Raw genomic sequence first — 25,661 nt, forward strand, 5'->3', positions numbered from 1 at the left:
TCGCTCCGGATAGTAACTCCTAAGTATTTTAGGTCGTTACCGCTTCCAATGATTTACCACCTATGGCATAATCGTACTGGAATGGATTTCTGCCCCTATGTATGCGCATTATATTACATTTATCTACGTTTAGGGAAAGCTGCCAGCTGTCGCACCATGCATTAATCCTCTGCAGGTCTTCCTGGAGTACGTACGAGTCTTCTGATGTTGCTACTTTCTTGTAGACAACCGTGTCATCTGCAAATAGCCTCACGGAGCTACCGATGTTGTCAACTAAGTCATTTATGTATATTGTAAACAATAAAGGTCCTATCACGCTTCCTTGCGGTACTCCCGAAATTACCTCTACATCTGCAGATTTTGAACCGTTAAGAATGACATGTTGTGTTCTTTCTTCTAGGAAATCCTGAATCCAATCACAAACCTGGTCCGATATTCCGTAAGCTCGTATTTTTTTCACTAAACGTAAGTGCGGAACCGTATCAAATGCCTTCCTGAAGTCCAGGAATACGGCATCAATCTGCTCGCCAGTGTCTACGGCACTGTGAATTTCTTGGGCAAATAGGGCGAGCTGAGTTTCACATGATCTCTGTTTGCGGAATCCATGTTGGTTATGATGAAGGAGATTTGTATTATCTAAGAACGTCATAATACGAGAACACAAAACATGTTCCATTATTCTACAACAGATTGACGTAAGCGAAATAGGCCTATAATTATTCGCATCTGATTTATGACCCTTCTTGAAAATGGGAACGACCTGCGCTTTCTTCCAGTCGCTAGGTACTTTACGTTCTTCCAGCGATTCCAGCGACGTCAAGAGAAGGGATAAAATGTGAGTGAGAAGGGGTATGACGATCTTCCAACCGTCCCATCATGGGACACGTCCAGGACGAGATTCGGCGGAATTATAATGAAATTTGGTGCCAATATGACATCATTAACCCACCATCATCCTCACATGAAGTTCTGACCTTTGGTATTTGTTTATCATGTGCTTACACCATGCTATTTGTAGCGTCAGCGAGTCCAAGGGTGACGTCGCTTTAGCCCCATTACAGAGGAAGCCTTTCGGGACCTTTGAGCCAAATTTCAAACTTATGTTTCGCAATGGGAGACAGTTACGGGGTTTCGAAAACGTGAGCCTTTAATTGTTTTAAGCTATATATTTTCCTATCGACATAATCAACGTACATTATTTTGTGCTTACTGGTAACCATCTCCAAGTCTGTTATCATACTTTCTCGGATAAGTTCCTCTGTTACTTGGTGAATTTTATGTGTGTCCGAAGAAAAAATTCCTATAGGCAAATTGAACGTCTCTGTTTAATAGTATAAAGAATTCTTCTAGATTCTTGTGCACACACTGCGGTAACAATGGGGATGTAAGGAGTGGTGAGGAGGTGGAATCTGGGGAAAGAATCAGTCTCCCTCCTGGGCGGTTTTCCTGTGTTGTGAAGTTATTAAAAACGAAACGAGTCTTACAAGTTACGTTCATAAGGACTTCGGACTTAACTACTTTCATCTCCTGAAAGATGTATTTTGTACTTTGGATGATAATGGATTTAGAGTTTACCATAGCTTGCAAAATATAGATTTTCTCCTTCCTGAGAGATGATAGTGGATTTACAGTTCCGCATAGCTTGCAAAAAATAGGTTTTCTCCTTCCTCTCATTGCTATTCTACACAATAGTCATATTCGTAAGAGGATAACAAATGAAAGGAGTATACTGATACCTGTAACCGGGAACATAATTTAGACTGCTTTAAAAATTCAATTTTCTATGTGCAGTGACAGGCTAACAAAACAAGAGACATGCAGAATACTAACATTACACACATTACACACAAAAACCTCTAGTGCATGAACTACTGAGATAGAAAACTAAAATCCAAGGTAATTCATGCATCAGAAAAGTTTTACATCACCCCGGTTCCCAGAACTCCTGAAAATAGGTGTTGACTCTGGATACACGTCCCTTTGACTGTTCAGAGGCGTCGCTAGATCCGCCCAAAGATGTAAACAACCATGCATGAGCAGCGCCTATTAAACTGAGGGAGGCCGGCAGCTGATCAGTTCCAGTCATTCCACCGGGAAGGAGGTACACTGCTCGTCATGCCTAGACGGTCAGTACCGCGGTTCGATCGCGTCCACATTGTTACTTTGTGCCAGTAAGGGCTCTCAACAAGGGAAGTGTCCACGCGTCTCGGAGTGAACCAAAGCGAAGTTGTTCAGACATGGACGAAATACAGAGAGACGGGAACTGTCGATGACATGCCTCGCTCAGGCTGCTCAAGGGCAACTACTGCAGTGAATGACCGATAACTACGGACTATGGCTCGGAGGAACCCTGACAGCAATGCCACCATGTTGAACAATACTTTTCGTGCAGCCACAGGACGTCGTGTTACAACTGTGCTCAACAGGCTGCTTGGCTCGAATGGCTCTGAGCTCCATGGGACAACATCTGAGGTCATCAGTCCCCGAGAACTTAGGACTACTTAAACCTAACTAACCTAAGGACATCACACACATCCATGCCCGAGGCAGGATTCGAACCTGCGACCGTAGCGCTCGCGCGGTTCCAGACTCTAGCGCCTAGAACCGCTCGGCCACCCCAGCCGGCCAATAGGCTGCATGATGCGCAACTTCACTTCCGACCTCCATGACAATCATTGCAACCACGACACCACGCAGCGCCGTACAGATGAGCCCAAGAACATGCCAAATGGATGCTCAGGTTTATCATCACGTTCTTTTCACCGATGAGTGTCGCATATGCCTTCAAGCAGAGAATCGTTACAGACGTGTTTGGAGGCAACCCGGTCAGGCTCTGAAAGCCTTAGAAACACTGTCTGGTGAGTGCAGCTAGTTGGAGGTTCCCTGCGGTTTTGGGGTGGCATTATGTGTGCCCGACGTAAGCCGCTGGTCGTCATGGAAGGCGCCGTAACGTCTCTACGATGGGTGAATGCCATCCTCCGACCGACAGCGCAACTATATCGGCAGCATATTGCGACCCATTCGTCTTCATGGACGACGATTTGCACTCCCATTGTGCACATCTTGTGAATGACTTCCTTCACGATAACGACATCGCTTGACTAGAGTGGCGAGCATGTCCTCCAGACATGAACCGTATCGAACATGCCTGGGATAGATTCAGAAGGGCTGTTTATGGACGACGTGACCCACCTACCACTCTGAGGGATCTACGCCGAATCGCCGTTGAGGAGTGGGACAATCTGGACCAACAGTGCCTTGATGAACTTGTGGATAGTATGTTGTGGGTAGTATGCCACGACGAAAACAGGCATGCATCAATGCAAGAGGACGTGCTACTGAGTATTAGAGGTACCGGCGTGTACAGCAGTCTGGACCACACCTCTGATGGTCTCGCTGTATGGTGATACAACAGGCAAGGTGTGGTTTTCATGAGCAATGAAAATGGCGAAAATGATGTTTACGTTGATCTATATTCCAAATTTCTGTACAGGTTCCGGAACCCTCGGTTCTGAGGTGATGCAAAACTTTTTTGGTGTGTGTTATGTAAATGCAATGGTGTAATTATTTGTTTTCTTTTCACGAATAAGTGCCGAGCCAATTTCCATAAAATCTGGTTTCGAGCTAGCCCAAACTCTGAGGTAAAAAAGGCTCCTTTAAAAATTAAAAAAGAAATCGATGCCTAAGAGGGTGAAGTAGGGAGTGTAACATCTTCTTTTTTTAAATCAGTGAACAGAAGCATGTTCAAAAATTATTAAGTTTATTGCATGAAGTTCACCTTTTATAATGAATAGATACTTCAATAGCACAATGCGTACGTGCGTGTTCCTACCCACGCCCATATGCCCGCACCGTTAAGCTGCTCAGCCACCTTGTCAGGCGTTGTAGCTCTTGGGGAGGGCGCGGAGAGGGGGCTGGGGGCACAACACGAGCAATGCTTACCCAAACAGGTAGACGCGTAGAAACATGTGAGCAGCTGACGTCACGGCACATACAACAGCTTAGTCACTCTCCATCCCTCAACATAGCAAAGTTACTGATGTGCAAGCACACGATCATCTGACCAGTCCTGACCTATCGAATGGAAATGTAGTGTTTAACTATACTGCAACACGTGAGGCAATACTGACCTTACGACTTATCTTAGAAGAAATATTAAGGGAAGGCAAACCTACGTTCCTAGCATTTGTAGACTTAGAGAAAGCTTTTGACAATGTTGACTGGAATACTCTCTTTCAAATTCTAAAGGCGGCAGGGGTAAAATACAGGGAGCGAAAGGCTATTTACAATTTGTATTGAAACCAGATGGCAGTTATAAGAGTCGAGGGGCATGAAAGAGAAGCAGTGGTTGGGAAGGGAGTAAGACAGGGTTGTAGCCTCTCCCCGATGCTATTCAATCTGTATATTGAGCAAGCAGTAAAGGAAACAAAAGAAAAATTCGGAGTAGGTATTAAAATCCATGGAGAAGAAATAAAAACGTTGAGGTTCGCCGATGACATTGTAATTCTGTCAGAGACAGCAAAGGACTTGGAAGAGCAGTTGAACGGAATGGATAGTGTCTTGAAGGGGGGATATAAGATGAACATCAACAAAAGCAAAACGAGGATAATGGAATGTAGTCGAATTAAGTCGGGTGATGTTGAGGGTATTAGATTAGGAAATGAGACACTTAAAGTAGTAAAGGAGTTTTGCTATTTGGAGAGCAAAATAACTAATGATGTTCGAAGTAGAGAGGATACAAAATGTAGACTGGCAATGGCAAGGAAAGCGTTTCTCAAGAAGAGAACATTTGTTAACATCGAGTATAAATTTAAGTGTCAGGAAGTCGTTTCTGAAAGCATTTGTATGGAGTGTAGCCATGTATTGAAGTGAAACATGGACGGTAAATAGTTTGGACAAGAAGAGAATAGAAGCTTTCGAAATGTGGTGCTACAGAAGAATGCTGAAGATTAGATGGGTAGATCACATAACTAATGAGGAAGTATTGAATAGGATTGGGGAGAAGAGAAGTTTGTGGCACAACTTGACCAGAAGAAGGGATCGGTTGGTAGGACATGTTCTGAGGCATCAAGGGATCACCAATTTAGTATTGGAGGGCAGTGTGGAGGGTAAAAATCGTAGGGGGAGACCAAGAGATGAATACACTAAGCAGATTCAGAAAGATGTAGGTTGCAGTAGGTACTGGGAGATGAAGAAGCTTGCACAGAATAGAGTAGCATGGAGAGGTGCATCAAACCAGTCTCAGGACTGAAGACCACAACAACAACACAACTAAAATAAAAGAACACCAGTTACAAGTCTTTGAGTATCCATAGGAGCATCTTTAATCCATACTGTGATAATAAATCATGAAGTTATATGAAAGGAACAACATAAAAGTTCACATGCTATCACTACAAGCGAAAACAGTAGGAATAATAAATTCCAGATGACTTCAGTGACCAGACCATCTGATGAGAATAAAACAGGATAAAGTGGTTTCAAGAATATTCATGGTAGAATATTTTGTTAGGAGACAAAGGAGAAAATCATGGATTACATGCTTTATTTTTATTTTTGTTAGTCAACTGATAGGTGTCATGCGGCCCACCACAAATTCTTCTCCTGCTCTGTTTCTCCATCTCAAAGTAGCACTTGTACTTTACATCCTGAGTTATTTTCTGGATGTACTCAAACCTTTGTCTTCCTTACAGTTTTTTCCCTCTGCAATTCCCTCTAGTATTGTGGATGTTATTCCCTGATGCCTTGACATATGTACATATGTACATATGTACATATGTCCTGTCCCTTCTTTTTGTCACTTTCTTTTTGCGGAGGACCTCCTCATTGATTACCAGTTCTCCAAATTTTCAAAATTATTCTGCAGCACCGCATCTCAAACCCTTCGATTCTCTTCTGTTTCGGTTTGCCAACTGTTCATGATTCGCTACCAAACAATGCTGTGCTCCAAACGTATTTTCTCAGAAATTTCTTCTTCAAATTAAGGCCAGAGTTATCTTGGCCAGGAATGTCAACCTCACCTCTTCTTTTCTCCTTGATATGTCCTCCTTCCTTCGTCCGTCATGGTTAATTCTGATTCCTGGGTAGCGGAATTCCGTAACTTCATCTACAGCATGGTCCCGATTGCTGATGTTGACGTTTTCACCATTCTCGTCTCTGCTACAAGTCATTACCTTTGGCATTTTTCGGTTTACTCTCATTCCATATTCTGTAGTCATTAGATTCTACGTTCCATCCAACAGATCCTGTAATTTTTCTTCCATTTCACTGAGGATAGCAATAACATCAGCGAATCCTTACATAAACATCCTTTAAACGTAAATTTCAATCCACCCTTGAAACTTTCTTTAATTTCCGTTATTGCTTCTTCGATGTATAGATAGAAGAGTGGGGATGGAAGACCGCATCTCTGCCTTACAACCTTTTTATCCAAGCACTTTGTCCTTAATCTTCAAGTTTTATTGTTCCGTCGTCTTTCTTGTACACATTGCATAGCACCCGTCTTTCCATTGGCCTTCGTCTGTGCGAATACGCACAGGTTGCCCGAACTCTTACGGGATTCGTCACTTTAGTTGGAGCGAGTAACGAGTGGATAGGCAAATATCTATTAGGTACATACGTGTGCAGATTGTGGAGAGCTGGGAATGTGAGTCTGACGGGAAGCGTGCAAGGGATAAGTCCCTGCAGTCGCGCTATTCATCTGTGTCCTCGGTGGCTCAGATTCATAGAGTGTCTTCCATGTAAGCAGGAGATCCCAGGTTCCAGTCCCAGTCGGGGCACACCTTTTCAGCTGTCCCCATCGAGGTATATCAACAACACCTGTCGGCAGCTGAGGGTTTCAATTAATTATCATTTGTTCATTGCTTGTTCTCCCTCTACCATTTTTATCACCCACACTTTCTTTCCAGTACTAAACTGGTGATCCCTTGACGTCTCACAGTGTGTCCTATCAACCGATCCTTCCGTTTGATCAATTTGTACCACAAATTTCTTGATTCCCCAGTTCTATTCAGTACCCCCACATTAGTTACATGATGTGCCCATCTAATCTCCAACATTCTTCTGTTGTACCACTTTTCGAAAGCTTCTGTTCCGATTTTGGTTAAACTGTTCATGGTCCATGTTTCACTTACATATATGGCTACGCACCAGACAAACATTTTCAGAAGAGATTTCTTAAGATTGAAATCGATGTTAACAAACTTCTCTTCTTCAGAAATGGTTCTCTTGCCATTGTCAGACTACATTTTATAGTCTCTGTACTTCGGCCACCTTCAGTTCCTTTTCTGCCCAAATAACAAAACGCGTCTACTACTTTTCACAGTGTCTCGTTTGCTAATGTAATTCACTTTGCATCGTCTAATTTAATTCGACTATATTCCGTTATCCTTGTTTTGCTTTTGTTGATGTTCGTCTTATATCCTTTTTTCAAGACACTGTCCATTTCGTTTAACAGCTCTTCCAAGTCCTTTGTTGTCTCTGACAGAATTACAATGTCATCACCAAACCTGGAAGTTTTTATTTCTTTTCTTAGATCTTTAATTGCTACCCAGAAGTTTTCTTTGGTTTCGTTTAATGCTTGTTCAATGTAGACATTGAATAACGATGGAGAAAGGCTATAATCCAGTCTCACTCTCCCTTCTCAACAACTGTTTCCCTTTCGTGCCCTTCGACTCATATAACTGCTGTCTGGTTTCTGTAGAAGTTGTAAATAGCTTTCACTCCCTGTATTTTACCCCTGCTGTCTTCAGAATTTCAAAGGGGAGACACCTAAGGCAGCAAATGGTATAAGCACAGGTTTACGTTTTCTTAACCTATCTTCAAAAATGTATCTCTGTACCTAACGGTCACAATTGGCGCTCATTTGATCTCAACAAGATTTCCAAAGCAGCTTTCCGGCATATATTTGTAACGTAACAGTCGAGTTAAATAAACGTGGTGAAACTGCAGGTGGGTCAGTACACTGAGCTGAACTGCCGTTCTAGCGATTTACAATTACTCTGTTTACATAGCTGATTAATTTTTTCTTTTTCATCCAGGCATGAGCTACTCCTAATTGTTGACATAAGTTAAAGCAGATTCGTTGTATGTCACCCAATATTTCCTTCAGTTTGTAAGTTATTCCTGATATATATGGCTAGGGCTTTATTTCAATAGTGGTACAAGTCCATTTTTGTTCATTCTGAGATACAGAGTCCTAAAGTTGAATGAGCGCTGAAAAATCTGCAGTTGAGATACGAGAAACATTTAGGTGTATGTACTTGAATATTTGTGGTATCTCAACTGCAGATTTTTCGGCGCTCATTTAACTCTAGGACTCTGTATCTCAGAATAGACAAAAATGGACTTGTACCACTATTGAAATAAGCCCTTCATATATCTATTATAATGGCCAATATTAGACCACTATAGTCAGTGACCTGTTTCTTATTGGCCCAATACTTTTTCAAAGATCGTGCAGTTCTCTCCTCATCCGAAATCACCATTCCCATTCTCTGTTGTTCAATTTTTTTTGTGGTGTGATATGTTTTGCCTGAAGTATCTGAACTCTGCGATCCGTCTAATGCCGTTCTTACTATTCCATTCCATTATCCATTGTCCTCATCAGATGTCCTAGGAAAGATATCCGTTTCTTTTTCATTGCACTTGTCACTGGTTCTATTTCTTTATAAATTGTTTCCTTTGAAGCTATTCTCCAAACTCACTGGTTCTACTTCTTCATAAACTGTTTTATTTGAAGCTATTCTCCAACCTCCGCCTTTTTGGTAATTTTTATTTATACATGTTCTGGCTGTCGTTTTTTCTATTTTGATTAATATGTATATTGCTACATTGTTGGTTGATTTAAATATAGTTTCGATAGCAATTATTATTTGTGTCTGTGTGTCTGTTTTGCAGTGTTTCAGTTTGTGGCTATTGAGAGGTATTTTTTGTTATGTGTATTCTTGCAGACATGTATTTAATCCATTTCTATAATTAAGTTACGCTGTGAGTTTTAAAAGTGAGCAAAGTCACTCGCACCTGTTTGGTGCGGGATAGATAATTCATGGACATTGGAAGGCAGACAATTGCTTTTGTTGTGGTCTTCAGTCCTGAAACTGGTTTGATGCTGCTCTCCATGCTACTCCATCCTGTGTAAGCTTCTTCATCACCCAGTACCTACTGCAACCTACATCCTTCTGAATCTGTTCAGTGTACTCATCCCTTGGTCTCCCTCTATGATTTTCACCCTCTACACTGCCCTCCAATACTAAATTGGTGATCCCTTGATGCCTCAGAACATGTCCTACCAACTGGTCCCGTCTTCTAGTCAAGTTGTGCTAAATTGCTAAAAAATCAAAGTAATGGGCTACATATGTTGAAACATGTTCGATGAGGGTGTTTGTAAGAACGCATGTATCTACAGAAAAAGTCGTTTTTGACTGGCGGTGTACTGTACCCTTGTGCAGAGACGCTGCGGCTGTACCCACTGCAGTCATACCTGATGCGGCAGTGCACGCAGACGTACCGGGTACCGGACAGCGGGCTGGTGGTGCAGCCGGGCACCATGGTGTATGTACCGGTGCTGTCGCTGCACCGCGACCCCCACCACTACCCGGACGCACTGCGCTTCGACCCGCAGCGCTTCGCCGACAACCAAGGCGGTGCCACAGGCGCCCCTTACTGGCCGTTTGGCGATGGTCCCAGGGCCTGTCTGGGTAAGTACACACGAACGCAGTTAACGACATTGTCTGAGCATCTGAGCTGATACAGCATGTAGGATATCTCGTTACACTCAGGAAGAACTTTTCTAAATTTTCAGAAGCCTTCATACACCCTTCCTCACAAGTAGCTTCCATTCATATCGTGGGCCTTTGGAGTGTTGTCTCAGTTGTGCCACTATATTCGTCATTTCCTGCCACTGCCACTTTTCTCCGTTCGTGGTGTCAACAATGTTCTCTGTCACCTCCATACAGTACGATGGGTTTACTTGGGTAGGTCTCGTGCATCCGCAGATGGGGCATGGTGAATGCTGACTTCTCTGAAGATATGCTTCGTCGTACAGTCGTCCTGCCTCCAGTGCACTGTTCATCTACTTTTCATCTACATTTTTACTCCGCAAGCCACCGAACGGTGTGTGGCGGAGTGCACTTTACGTACCACTGTCATTCCCTCCCTTTCCCGTTCCAGTCGCGTATGGTTCGCGGGAAGAACGACTGCCGGAAAGACTCTGTGCGCGCTCGAATCTCTCTAATTTTACATTCGTGATCTCCTCGGGAGGTATAAGTAGGGGGGAAGCAATATATTCGATACCTCATCCAGAAACGCACCCTCTCGAAACCTGGACAGCGAGCTACACCGCAATGAGGAGCGTCTCTCTTGCAGAGTCTGCCACTTGAGTTTGTTAAACATCTCCGTAACGCTATCACGGTTACCAAATAACCCTGTGACTAAATGCGCCGCTCTTCTTTGGATCTTCTCTATCTCCTCCGTCAACCCGATCTGGTGCGGATCCCACACTGATGAGCAATACTCAAGTATAGGTCGAACGAGTGTTTTGTAAGCCACCTCCTTTGTTGATGGACTACATTTTCTAAGGACTCTCCCAATGAATCTCAACCTGGTACCCGCCTTACCAACAATTAATTTTATATGATCATTCCACTTCAAATCGTTCCGCACGCGTACTCACAGATATTTTACAGAAGTAAATGCTACCAGTGTTCGTTCCGCTATCATATAATCATACAATAAAGGATCCTTCTTTCTATGTATTCGCAGTACATTACATTTGTCTATGTTAAGGGTCAGTTGCCACTTCCTGCACCAAGTGCCTATCCGCTGCATATCTTCCTGCATTTCGCTACAATTTTCTAATGCTGCAACTTCTCTGTATACTACAGCATCATCCGCGAAAAGCCGCATGGAACTTCCGAAACTATCTACTACATCATATATATATATTGTGAAAAGCAATGGTCCCATAACACTCCCCTGTGGCACGCCAGAGGTTACTTTAACGTCTGTAGACGTCTCTCCGTTGATAACAACATGCTGTGTTCTGTTTGCTAAAAACTCTTCAATCCAGCCACACAGCTGGTCTGATATTCCGTAGGCTCTTACTTTGTTTATCAGGCGACAGTGCGGAACTGTATCGAACGCCTTCCGGAAGTCAAGAAAAATAGCATCTACCTGGGAGCCTGTATCTAATATTTTCTGGGTCTCATGAACAAATAAAGCGAGTTGGGTCTCACACGATCGCTGTTTCCGGAATCCATGTTGATTCCTACATAGTAGATTCTGAGTTTCCAAAAACGACATGATACTCGAGCAAAACACATGTTCTAAAATTCTACAACAGATCGACGTCAGCGGCACAATCCGCCGCTCGTCAGTCGAGTGACATGAACTTAAAATAAGAATAAAATGGTACATTCATAAGGCGATAAAGGGGAACTTAAAGCAGAAGAATGGGAGAAAATGGAGGTAAAAAATATGGACGTTCATGGAGGACAGTTAAAAAAGGTCACCAGAAAGTTAAAAAACACAGTAGGCGATTCTTCAAAACTCAGAGAAGACACTGAATGGACATGCACACGTTAAAAGTCGGCCACAGTAGTAAAAACACTCCGGAACAACACACTTAAAATCCACTTGGAGCACACACGACAATGAAAAAAACTGCCAGGCGGGACCTGCTGAGGGAAAGGGCATGGAGGATGGAAAAGGAGGGGAGAGCAAGGGGCAGCAGGGGAAGCGGCGCGATGAAGAGAGCAGGGGCAACCGTGGGTTCACGAAGAGGCAGGAGACACATGGGGTGGGAGATGAAGAGGGAAGACAGGGCAGTAGGGATTGAAGAGACCTCAGATTTGGCGGCTCCTTTATACCGAGGGTACTGGCCGTTGCGCGTGCGCGAGCAACGGAGGAGCTGCCCTCTGTGAGGTGAAGAATTGCAGCGGCGCCACCAGTGAAAACTGTCAAAAGCGACGAATCGCAAAATTAAAATGCAGCCGGTTGTTTTATCTGTGATAGGATTCCACGACTTACTTAAAGGAAAACCTTTATCTCTGCTAATAATATCATCAGACAGTTCCGGCGTGATCGTGCACTCAATCTCACCCGAAGATGGCGGCCAGATGGTCTGCCGAAATATCGTGTTGTCGTCAGAACTATGGAACCCGGCCGCAAACCCGTGAAAATCATCAGTATTTGATGCGCCGCGAAAATCTACGTTATCACAGGAGGAGCGTTATCGTCTGGGGAATGTTTTCGTAGCCTTCCCTGGGTGAACTCGCCATTTGGAAAGGTCAATGTATTAACCCAAGCATTTTTCTATCCATAGATACCACGCTCACCGCGGCACGCAATTTTTTTGTTCCTTGGCACGATGGCATCTAGTGACTGCCCAGTGCAACAAGTCACACAGCTTGCAGAGTACGTGCGTGGTTCGGAGAGCACTGTAATGCGTTTACTGTACTGCCCTGGCCACTAAACTCACCGGATTTGAAGCTAATCGAGAATCTGTTGGATCACATCCATGGGGCTGTTCACGCCGAGGATCCTTTCTGCACCCTCGAACACCTCACTGACTGTCTTCCTGTACGTCTCTCGCTGCAGAAGTTGGTAATTCAGGCTTTTGAAAGGTGGTCACGTACATGTGATTGGACAATGTAATTATTCCTTCATTCGACCCAGCACCTCTTTATTCGTTACTCAATTTACTAATGACACTTGAAATATTCTTGGACGTTTAGCTCTTCTTAAATGCACCGTTTGTCGATAAGGAATAACTTCCACGTAGAAAAACACACTGAGAGTATCAGAACAGTATCAGCACCACTTACCTTTATTGCTGATGCCACCTCAATTATCTTCTTCAAGAAAGCTTTTTATGCTACTTCCGGCCTTTATTTCCACCATCGTCAGTAGTTTTGCAGCCCAAGTAGGCAGATTCGTGTACTATACTCAGCGTATCAGTTCATGAGCATCACCACAGTCAATTCGAATACACTACATTATCCGTGCCTTACTGTTGCCAGTCTTCCTTAATCCTACACTGAAGCGCTATATCAACTGGTATAGGTATTCGTATTCACACACATAAATACGTGAACTGGCAGATTACGGCGCTGGGTGGATGACTCCTGTACCGTATAAGACAGCAAGTGTCTGGAGCAGTTGTTAGATCGGTTAGTGCTGCTGTAATGGCAAGTTGTCAAGATTTAAGTGACTTAGAACGTGGTGCTATAGTCGGAGTATTGGCGATGTTGTTGTTGTGGTCTTCAGTCCTGAGACTGGTTTGATGCAGCTCTCCATGCTACTCTATCCTGTACAAGCCTCTTCATCTCCAGTACCTACTGCGGCCTACATCCTTCTGAATCTCCTTAGTGTATTCATCTCTTGGTCTCCCTCTACGATTTTTACCCTCCACGCTGCCCTCTATTAATAAATTAGTGATCCCTTGTTGTCTCGGCAAATGTCCTACCAACCGATCCCTTCTTGTAGTCAAGTTGTGCCACAAACTCCTCTTCTCCCCAATTCTATCCAGTACCTCCTCATTAGTTATGTGATCTACCCATCTAATCTTCAGCATTCTTCTGTAGCACCACATTTCAAAAGCTTCTATTCTCTTTTTGTCTAAACTATTTATAGTCCATATTTCACTTCCATACATGGCTACACTCCACACAAATACTTTCAGAAACGACTTCCTGACACTTAAATCAATACTCGACGTTAACAAATTTCTCTTCATCAGAAACGCTTTCCTTGCCATTGCCAGTCTACATTTTATGTCCTCTCTACTTCGACCATCATCAGTTATTAGGACACAGCATTTCCGGGCTAGCGATTAATTGAGGATTTTCCCGTACGACCATTTCACTTGTGTACCGTGAATATCAGGAGTCCGATGGAATATCAAATCTTCGATGTCGCTGCGGCTGGAAGAAGATCCTACAAGAACGAAACCAACGACGGCTGAAGAGAATCGCTCAACGTGACTGAAGTACAATCCTTACGCAAATTACTGCAGATTTCAATGCTGCGCCATCAGCAAGTGTCAGTGTTGGCACCATTCAACGAAACATTATCGATATGGGCTTTCGGAGCCGTAGGCACATTCGTGTACTCTTGATGACTCCACAACACGAATCTTTACGCCTCGCCTGGGCCGGTCGACACCAACATTACACTGTTGATGTTGGTCGGACGAGTCTCGTTTCAAATTGTATCGAACGGATGGACGTGTAGGTGTATGAAGAGAACCTCATGAATCCATGGACCCTGCATGTCAGCAGGGGACTATTGAAGCTCTTGAAGGCTCTGTAATGATATGGGCCGGTCGGTGTGGCCGTGCTGTTCTAGGTGCTACAGTCTGGAACCGTGCGACCGCTGCGGTCGCAGGTTCGAATCCTGCCTCGGGCATGGATGTGTGTGATGTCCTTAGGTTAGTTAGGTTTAAGTAGTTCTAAGTTCTATGGGATTGATGACCACAGATGATAAGTCCCATAGTGCTCAGAGCCATTTGAACCATTTTTTTGTAATGGTGTGGGGCATGTGCAGTTGGAGTGATATGGGGCCCATGATGTATCTAGATGGCAGGTGACACGTACGTAAGAATCCTGTCTGATCGTGCATTCCGACGGACTTGGGCAATTGCAGCAGGACACAATGCGACACACCCCACAGGTCCAGAATTACTACTGGGTGGCTCCAGGAACACTCTTCTGAGTTAACACACTTCCGCTGGCCACCAAATTCGCCAGACATGAACATTATTGAGCGTATCTGGGATGCCTTGTAACGTGCTGTTCAGAAGAGATCCCCACCCACTCGTGCTCTTACGGATATATGGACAGCCCTGCAGGATTATTCGTGTCAATCCTCTCCAGCACTACATCAGGCATTAGTCGAGTCCGTGCCACGTGGTGTTGCAGCACTGCCGGTCGGGGTGGCCGATCGGTTCTAGGTGCTACAGTCTGGAACCGTGCGACCGCTGCGGTCGCAGGTTCGAATCCTGCCTCGGGCATGGATGTGTGTGATGTCCTTAGGTTAGTTAGGTTTAAGTAGCTCTAAATTCTAGGGAACTGATGACCTCAGAAGTTAAGTTTCATAGTGCTCAGAGCCATTTGAACCATTTTTTGCAGCACTTGTGCGTGGTCATCGTGGTCGTACACAATATCTGGCAGATTTACCAGATTATTTGGATCTTCAGTGTATAACCACCGCTTTCGGTTCCATTCAGATGAAACTTATCTACATTTCCAGATCTATCCCTAGGTCCATTTATTCTTTCCTCAGTGCGTGTAAGGTACAACAATCCTGTTCACTCTTTCTATTTTACTTCCTTCCACTAGTTATTCATAATCTTTCTATTTACAGATTTTCAGCCTTGATATTTGGGTTTTACTTTACCTGTGTTCCTGTCAGTTAGTGTTATAATTTTCAGATTTCATTTCACTTGCGTGTGCTCGCCCCGTCTGTTTGCAGGACAGAAATACGCACAGGTGGTGGTGAAGGCGGGCCTCGCGGCGCTGCTCTCGCGCTTCGAGTTCCGGCCGTGCCCGCGTTCCTCCGGCAGGCCGGCAGAGTACGAGCCGCACAGGATTCTGGGCTCCCCGGCGGGGGGGCTGTGGGTCCGCATCATCCCCAGGCCGTGGCTGCCAATGCACTGAGGGCGGCCTGCGCCCCACACCCTGCGGGCGGCGCCCCCGGCCAGCTCGTGGTCGTGCCCGTGAATCCATTGGAGCACGGAACACTTCGAGACTCACAAAGTGGTCTGTGGATCAGTCCCATCACCAGTTCGTTGGTGTTTCTCCAGTTAAGACAGGCCACACTCCGTATCAATGCCGGCATACTTACAGTTCCAGTGGTGCACGAGATTTTCTGGAAGGCCAATGGAATTAGAGCCCGCCAGTACTCTATGCCCCCCCCCCCGCCCCCGCCCCCCGCTTCCACTCCCCCTACAGACGAGCTTTTGGGCCCGTGTCAGCCGCAGACGACGGCTGCTTCTCAACCTAAAATGGGTCACACTTCGTACTGCATCAGGCAGCTCTACCTGGACATTTGGATCTCGAGGTGTGCCTGAGTAAGGTGCGAGGCCGATGGACTTCGAGCTGCTGGCGACCTATGTGACCGTGTAATCCTCAAGCCATGGCTGGATCTTATCACAGTAGGGGCTCAAAACAGCTTTGGGGAATCCGAAGGTAACGAGGGCGGTTCAATAAATACTCGTCTTGGGAATGAACGCGCGATTGTAGCAAAGCATTTACTCCTTTCAGTATCTTCCATTGACGAATGTACACGTTTCCCAACTCCTGTGCCGTTCTCAGAATTCTAGTAAAATAGAATTAAGTTTTCTAAAACACAAGCGTCTCTGTCTTGATGATGCTGTAAACTTGGAACTGAATTTATTACCTACACGAAATTCATTCAATAGCAAGAAGAAGTTCTCCGTTGGGTGACTATGTGGATGGAGGAGAGGGGGAGGGCAAGGTGACTGTCAACAATTCAAAATCAATTGGGTGGGCTTTCGGTGACTACTTCGGAACTTCGGAAGCTGGCGCTTGGTCTTTGTGCGAAAAGTACTTTCTTCTTTGAAAAAGTAGTTCGTTTTTGAAAGAAACTCAGGAATATAATGCCCCCTCCCTCTCCCACCGCAACGCAAGCAATCGTCCCCAAAACTTATCCAACCGACGAGTCTGACTTTACTTTCATTTAGGCTAACTCATCGGAAGTTGTTTGCTTCGACTGCTCTTTGGTTCGGGGGGTAAAATCATGACTTCAAGTATCGTCGCCGGTGACAGCTCGACGGAAAATGGCCCCCTGTCTCACTTCAACGTTGCCAAACGTACCTTCGAATTGGAAAGCTGCCGATTGTCGTCCACTATTGCTAATAGCTCCGTACGTAGGCAAGTCAAGTGAGTTCAATTTCACCGTGTCGTGTATGATATTAACCACAGGTGCCGTGGACAAACTTATGGTCTCTGCTAATTCGTACTCTATCTCTCTCTCTGAGTGGTTAGCGAGACTTTGCAATGATTTCTTTGACGGCTGTGTCTACAAAGCTTCCTCGGATGTTCGATCACCTTTAAAAACGTTGGAGCAATACAATCATTTTCGCTGATACGTAAGGGTCACCATTAAGAGCATATCAGATCAGCTTTATATGATCACACGTTCTGCGCTATTAGTGAATGACACTACATCTGGGCCAGAAAGTTGTTATCACCATTTACTGCAATGACTGTCAAATGCAAACAAACCTATGAGTCAGATTAATTTTTGTTTTCACCCCGTATAATGATTCCGACACGAGCTGCCTTTAGAAACGGCACATCTCTTGAAACACTCGTAATTCCTGAACCGCCCAAGTGGACCCATGACACGCCACTGAGGGATAATCAACTCCTAAGCCGCTTCTGTTGTTGTGTGCTTGTCGTCTGGTAACGAGGTTGCATGGCAAGATAAGGAACGGATCGTGATCACACGAAAGATAAACCATCTTTGTGGTTGAACAACCATACTCATGTACCATATTACTGGACCTTGAGGAATAAACTTTTATATCCAGTACTAAACACACTACTCGTAAACAGAGTTCACGAAGTTCTTTTCCTTTTGGCATTCCTGTGGATGAAAACTGTAAATATTAAAGAAAACGTTATAAAGTCGAACTTGTTGTTATTTTATTTATCTGTTCCCCTGTCAAATAAAAACACAATAGGATATTTCCTTTCTTTCACTGATATAAGTTTCCCAAATCAGTGTCTTACTTGCCGGCCGCGGTGGCCGTGCGGTTCTGGCGCTGCAGTCCGGAACCGCGGGACTGCCACGGTCGCAGATTCGAATCCTGCCTCGGGCATGGGTGTGTGTGTGATGTCCTTAGGTTAGTTAGGTGTAAGTAGTTCTAAGTTCTAGGGGACTTATGACCTAAGATGTTGAGTCCCATAGTGCTCAGAGCCATTTTTGTCTTACTTCTTTAGCTGTTTATCTATGATAATTGACCTATTTACTGAATCTTTAGGCAGTATCGAACTGCGACCAACAAGCGGTCGGTGTCGTCATCGCAATCATACTGATATTCAAAATGTAGAGATTAAAAATCAAACATTCTTTCACAGTCATAGGTGTGGAAATGTCACAAATTTACTGCGGGAACGCGCCAATAATAATACATAGATGAGCAATGTCTTACCGGAAGAGCCAACTATTTCATCTCTGTCGTTCGACAAATACACAACATACGTGGCGAAGATGCCATCTATTATATTGCAAAAGTCGATGACAACGTCGTGGCATACAAGAGGAACGCTTCGAAAACGTTGCGATCCAATTTTAATGATCTGTAGAAACTACACGTTTATGTACAACCCGTCCCAGCTATTAGCCTTCCGGCAAATGTTCTCTGGTGTTACGGTAAATTATTTATGGTTTTGTTTCCGGAGTGTGCAGCTTTACTCAGCTCAAACGAACAATGATCTCCGCGTCTTTCATGGCACTCACAGTGACGACGGAAAGCGTTGGTTGGTTTCCCGTTTCAAACCAACTAATTTTTAAGCGTAATTTTTCGTGCCGATTCGATGTTGTTGTTGTGGTCTTCAGTCCTGAGACTGGTTTGATGCAGCTCTTCATGCTACTCTATCCTGTGCAAGCTTCTTCATCTCCCAGCACTTACTGCAACCTACATCCTTCTGAATCTGCTTAGTGTATTCATCTCTTGGTCTCCCTCTACGATTTTTACCCCCCACGCTGCCCTCCAATGCTAAATTTGTGATCCCTTGATGCCTCAGAACATGTCCTACCAACCGGTCCCTTCTTCTTGTCAGGTTGTGCCACAAACTCCTCTTCTCCCCAATTCTATTCAATACCTTCTCATTGGTTATGTGATCTACCCATCTAATCTTCAGCATTCTCTGTAGCACCACATTTCGAATAAGCTTCTATTCTCTTCTTGTCCAAACTATTTATCGTCCATGTTTCACTTCCATACATGGCTACACTCCATACAAATACTTTCAGAAACGACTTCCTGACACTTAAATCTATACTCGATGTTAATAAATTTCTCTTCTTCAGAAACGCTTTCCTTGCCATTGCCAGTCTACATTTTATATCCTCTCTACTTCGAACATCATCAGTTATTTTGCTCCCCAAATAGCAAAATTCCTTTACTACTTTAAGTGTCTCATTTCCTAATCTAATTCCCTCAGCATCACCCGACTTAATTCGACTACATTCCATTAATCTCGTTTTGTTTTACCCTCTTTTCAACTGCTCTTCCAAGTCCTTTGCTGTCTCTGACAGAATTACAGTGTCATCGGCGAACCTCAAAGTTTTTATTTCCTCTCCATGGATTTGAATACCAACTCCGAATTTTTCTTTTGTTTCCTTTACTGCTTGCTCAATATACAGATTGAATAACATCGGGGAGAGGCTACAACCCTGTCTCACTCCCTTCCCAACCACTGCTTCCCTCTCATGTCCCTCGACCCTTATAACTACCATCTGTCTTCTGTACAAAATGTAAATAGCCTTTCGTTCCCTGTATTTTACCCCTGCCACCTTTAGAATTTGAAAGAGAGCATTCCAGTATACATTGTCAAAAGCTTTCTCTAAGTCTACAAATACTAGAATGCCGATTCCATAGAGCGGTTAAAATGGAGTGTAATACGATATTCGATTTATCGACGTGTATTAAAAGGGACAGTAAAACAGGAAGAACGATAGGTACTGCAGCATCGTCGGCACTGCTTTGCTCCGCAATGACTGCTACTGCAGCAGTGCTATTGAGACGCTCCTGGAGTACCGGCCATTCTTCCTGTTTTACTGTCCATTTTAATACACGTCGATAAATATAATATCGTATTACACTTATTTTTGACCACTCTATCGATTAGGCACGAAAAATTACGCCTCAAAAATTTGTTTGTTTGAAACTGGAAATAAACCGATACTTTCCGTTGGCAATGGGTGTCGCATGAATGACGTGATGAACAGTATTTGCTTCGACTGCCTCCAGCTCTCACACTACAAAAATCAAATTGAAAATATATTGCGAAGGCCCCAGACAAAATGCACCTGACGACTCTTACAAGGGGCACCCTTCTTTCAAAAAGAGGTTTCACATTATTATGCAGTCCAAGTAAAATTTATTGAGTGCTGTATTACACTTCAAAGTAAAAAAGATGAATGACACCGTTTCCCAACGTAGTCACCAAATCTCTGCAAACAGCGATCGGAACGTCCTATCAATCGTGCAATTCCTCGACGACAGATATCCGCTTCTTGGTCACGGAACAGTTCGATAACCGATGTCTGAGCGTCCTCATAGTTGAAAAATCTCCTTTCTCCCAAATCTACTTTCAGCTAGCAGAAAACACAGAAATCGCATAGTGCACGTTCTGGAGTTCCCGATCACCATCGCTCACGTCTCCAAGGCCTTGGTTAAATTGTTGGCAACTTTTCAGTACCGCTGAAAGCGACGTTTGGTCCATGTACAGCAAGATTTTCACATCCAGTCTGTGAACAATCTGACCGGTTGTCCACATGACTCACACTGTTCCGCTTACTTCAACTTTAGAGTATGTTTCCAATTAGTGCGCTATGTCAATCGCACACCTTTATAGGGCTGTTATCCATACCGTAGCACAACTGCGTCTGCAGGAGAACGGGACCATATCCTCCATCCCGATAATGCGCGAGTCTTGTTGCGCAATAATCTTAGCTTGAGACGTCACGTGTAACTTGCTTTCTGGAATCTCTTCGTATTAGAACAAATGTGCCTAAGGTAATAAATGCTGGGCCGTATATTCAGTGATAATGCTACATCAAATGCCGTCGTATAAGAAGTGAAACCAAAAGGACGAAATTTCGCAGCTTATTTACGGATATTTTGTAACTATTTTGGTGGCACGTTATATTACATAGAAGCGCCAAAGACGCGTATTCAAATTGAGAGATCTGTTAACAGCCAGGACACTACGCCGCGGTCGGCAACGCCTACACAAGGCAACAAGTGTCTGGCACAGTCGTTAGGTCGTTTGGTGCTGCTACAATGGCAGGTTATCAAGATTTACGTGAGTTTGAACGTTGTGATATAGGCTGCGAGTGAACGATGACACACAGCATCTCTGAGGTAGGGATGAGGTGGGCATTTTCCGGTACGACCAGTTCAGGGGTGTGCCGCGAATGTCAGGAATCTGGTGAAACTTAAAATCAGCTAAATCGCTGCGGCCGGAAAAAGCGTCACTTGACCTATATGGGCTTTCGGAGTCCAAGGCCCACTCGTGTACCCTTGATGACTGCACGGCACAAAACTTTCCGCCTCTCCTGGGCCAGTCAACACCTACATTAGAATCTTGATGACTGGAAATATGTTACCTGGTCGGACGAGTCTCGTTTCAAATTGTACCGAGCGGATGGAAGTGTAGGGGTATGGAGACAAGCTGATGAATCCATGTACCCTGCATGTCACCAGTGGACTATTCAGGCTGGTGGAGGCTCTCTAATGGTGTGGGGGCGTGTGCAGTTGGAGTGATATGGGACCCCTGATACAGACACATACGACACTGACAGGTGACAAGTACGTAAGCATCCTGTGTGATCACCTGCATCCATTCATGTCCATTGTGCGTTCCGACGGACTTGAGCAATTCCGGGAGGACAATGCGACACCCCACACGTCCAGAATTGCTACAGAGTGGCTCCAGGAACACTCTTCTGCGTTTAAAAACTTCAACTGATCCCCAAACTCGCCAGAATGAATGCTATTGGGCATATCTGTGATGCCTTGCAACGTGGTGGTCAGAAGAGATCACCGCCTCGTACTCTTACTGATTCATGGTGTCAGTTCCCTCCAGCACTACTTCAGACATTAGTCGACTCCATACCATGTCGTGTTGAGGCACTTCTGCGTGCTCGCGGGGGCCCTTCACGATATCAGGCAGGTGTACCAGTTTCTTTGGCTCTTCAGTGTATAATTGCTGTTGACAACAGTAATGCCCACTTTCCTCTTCGACCTTAGGCTGACTCTCAGTACCGGCTGATGTGACTGCAAAGCACAGAGGGACTCTCGAGAGAGGGAGGAATGGCATTGGGTCTGTCACATATCCAAAATCAACGAGTCATGTAATGCTGATCGACCCAAATTGTAGGATCAGAGGCTTCAACATCTTTAGAAATTTCTCGATGGCTTTGAGGTGGAGAGGTGGAACAGCGTAGGGTTACAAGATGGTCTCTGCGTGATCACGGACAGTTGGAATCCAAGAGACGATTTCCGTAGTACGGCATATTTCGGTTCCACAGAGACCTACCAAAGCTGAACGACTGCCGCGGTGAAATGTTTGAATGGTTATTAAAAAAATCAGGTTTAAAGCATTCCATTTATTATAGGTCCCTTAAAATACTGCCTGAATTATGGAATTCGTGCTTCGTCAATTACTCGTATGCTTTTGTGTTACCGAACAAGTAAATGACTATATAAGCAATGATGGCAGTAACAAATTTCTTGAGTATTAGGTTTTAATTTCTCCAGTGGTAACTCAAGTTTTTGTTTTCACTTTCTGAGTATCATTTGACAGAAAAGGTCCTGTGGTAAGAAAGAGGAAACATACATGGCTCGAAAATGTTCTTGGATAATGTGATAAACTGTGTTTCATTTGATGTTGTTTGCAAAGTTTATTTAAAACAGTGCTTTAGTAACTTGGAAAACCTATACTTGAAGACTGGCCAGAGTGAAACTGATTGTATGCGCTAATAATCTCAGCTTTCGGGTAACCTAGTGATAACGTCATTCTGCTTATCGAAGATAGCGTATCGATAAACTCTCCTGTGATGTAACGATCACAAGAGGCAAGGCGACATATGAGTCACGCTCGAATACAGACGCCTCTTCTCAGATAAATATATTCCCATGGACCATCATGAAACGATTTTTCTGAAATGACTTGCACGCGTACAAAACCTACCATCATTTGACGTTCTCCAAAATTTTCAATAAAGGGTCGATTCACACACCATCGTTTTAGGGGATAAGATGATAATGCATCAGCTTCTACAATATAAAAATGTAAATGATGTTACTGACTATAGCTTTTCATTAGTTTCAATTTTAGGCCTCTGTTCGACTGTGACAGTAGTGTTTCATATTACCTACACGATAAACACAATCGAAGTACTAATTGAGCAAGAATGCTTGCAAGTCCTCACACTATTATAGGTAGCTGTCCAGTATTTCCATCGCAGACCTACAACAGGTACAGGCAAATCTTCCATGGAACAACAAACAATGTGGAATGTCATTTGATTCCAATTACATTAATGTAAACGTAAGTAGTGAGTCTTAAGAAGCACACAAAGCTAATTTAGGAGCACATAGATACTGATCAATTAATGAAATTAGGCAACAGAACGCTAAAGACCATGAACTAAACAAAGTTATCACCCATTCTGCACCTGCAGATAACAACTTACTTGAATGATTCGACAGTCGTTTGCGTAATCAAAGTTAGTTATGGTAGATAAAGCAAAACGGATAGTTAAGAAAAGTCAACTAAGCAACAGGACACTGAAATGAAAAGTATTCATGAGAAAACGCACACCCACCCACCCACACACACACACACACACACACACACACACACACACACACACACACACACACGAGTCAAGACTCGCAACACACATTTTGCCGAGAGTAATGAATCTTACTAACATATAACTGAGTGAAGCGGAAACATACTTGATATAGAAAGGTCATAAATATAAAATGAAGATGAACAACTTGAGAAATACAAACATTTGGGATTACATAATGGAAACTGAACATTTTGTAGCACAAGAGGGCAAAATAACGACGTAGATAGAGGATTGATCAGAAAATAGACAGAAAAACAGGTAAGTGGCTTAATCAGAAACGAGAAAACTCATAGAAGCGCACGGAAATACAGGGTGTTACAAAAAGGTACGGTCAAACTTTCAGGAAACATTCCTCACACACAAATAAAGAAACGATGTTATGTGGACATGTGTCCGGAAACGCTTAATTTACATGTTATAGCTCATTTTAGTTTCGTCAGTATGTACTGTACTTCCTAGATTCACCGCCAGTTGGCCCAATTGAAGGAAGGTAATGTTGACTTCGGTGATTGTGTTCACATGCGAGTCATTGCTCTACAGTACTAGCATCAAGAGCATCAGTACGTAGCATCAACAGGTTAGTGTTCATCACGAACGTGGTTTTGCAGTCAGTGCAATGTTTACAAATGCGGAGTTGGCAGATGTCCATTTGATGTATGGATTAGCACGCGGCAATAGCCGTGGCGCGGTACGTTTGTATCGAGACAGATTTCCAGAACTTAGAGAAAGCTTTTGACAATGATGACTGGAATACTCTCTTTCAAATTCTGAAAGTGGCAGGGGTAAAATAAAGCGAGCGAAAGGCTGTTTACAATTTGTACAGAAACCAAATGGCAGTTATAAGAGTCGAGGGGCACGAAAGGGAAGCAGTGGTTGGGAAGGGAGTGAGACAGGTTTGTAGCCTATCCCCGATGTTATTCAGTCTGTATACTGAGTAAGCAGTGAGGGAAACAAAAGAAAAATTCGGAGTAGGTATTAAAATCCATGGAGAAGAAATAAAAACTTTGAGCTTCGCCGATGACATTGTAATTCTGTCAGAGACAGCAAACGACTTGGAAGAGCAGTTGAACGGAATGGACAGTGTCTTGAAAGGAGGGTAAAAGCAAAACGAGGATAATGGAATGTAGTCGAATTAAGTCGGGTTATGCTGAGGGAATTAGATTAGGAAATGAGACGCTGATATTAGTAAAGGAGTTTTGCTATTTGGGGAGCAAAATAACTGATGACGGTCGAAGTAGAGAGGATATAAAATGTAGACTGGCAATGGCAAGGAATGCGTTTCTCAAGAAGAGAAATTTATTAATATCGAGTATAGATTCAAGTGTCAGCAAGTCGTTTCTGAATGTATTTGTATGGAGTGTAGCCATGTATGGAAGTGGAACATGGACGATAACCAGTTTGGACAAGGAGAGAATAGAAGCTTTCGAAATGTGGTGCTACAGAAGAATGCTGAAGATAACTAATGAAGAGGTATTGAATGGGATTGGGGAGAAGAGAAGTTTGTGGCACAACTTGACTAGCAGAAGGGTTCGGTTGGTAGGACATGTTCTGAGGCATCAAGGGATCACCAATTTAGTATTGGAGGGCAGCGTGGAGGGTAAATATCGTAGAGGGAGACCAAGAGATGAATACACTAAACTAATTCAGAAGGATGTAGGTTGCAATAGGTACTGGGAGATGAAGAAGCTTGCACAGGATAGAGTAGTATGGAGAGCTGCATCAAACCAGTCTCAGGACTGAAGAGCGCAACAAACAAAACAAACATTATTGTCTGAACAATTGAGCCTTCTTTACTAACTTGAACAGAGTTAAATACTAGAATACGTAACAAACCAAACAGCCATGTGCTCCAAGCTAAATGTAAAAATAAATTAAACTTCGGCACTCTTAATTTGAGCATTTCTTTAGATTTGGATTTTTTCCAGTGATTGATTCTCAAACTTTAAAAATGAAATTGCCTTTCTTTAGTCATGTACTGAAGCTTCTGTTGTACAATAGTTAATTGAAAGAAGACTGAGGCTAAAATTCTTAAAAGAGAAACT

The 25,661-nt window shown here is 43.7% G+C and overlaps 1 protein-coding gene across 1 annotated transcript in view; it reads left to right on the forward strand.

Moving 5' to 3' along the window:
* The window catches only part of LOC126095091 (cytochrome P450 6a2-like), a 102,042-nt gene extending 84,370 nt beyond the window's left edge, over positions 1-17,672 (forward strand). Inside the window, exons 5-6 of the mRNA XM_049909785.1 lie at positions 9,450-9,698; positions 15,472-17,672. Coding sequence (XP_049765742.1) covers positions 9,450-9,698; positions 15,472-15,656 — 434 coding nt within the window. The 3' untranslated portion in view covers positions 15,657-17,672. The remainder of the gene's footprint in view (positions 1-9,449; positions 9,699-15,471) is intronic.
* The last annotated feature ends 7,989 nt before the right edge of the window (positions 17,673-25,661 follow it).

The sequence above is a fragment of the Schistocerca cancellata genome, chromosome 8, assembly GCF_023864275.1.
Source record: "Schistocerca cancellata isolate TAMUIC-IGC-003103 chromosome 8, iqSchCanc2.1, whole genome shotgun sequence".
Taxonomy (NCBI): domain Eukaryota; kingdom Metazoa; phylum Arthropoda; class Insecta; order Orthoptera; family Acrididae; genus Schistocerca; species Schistocerca cancellata.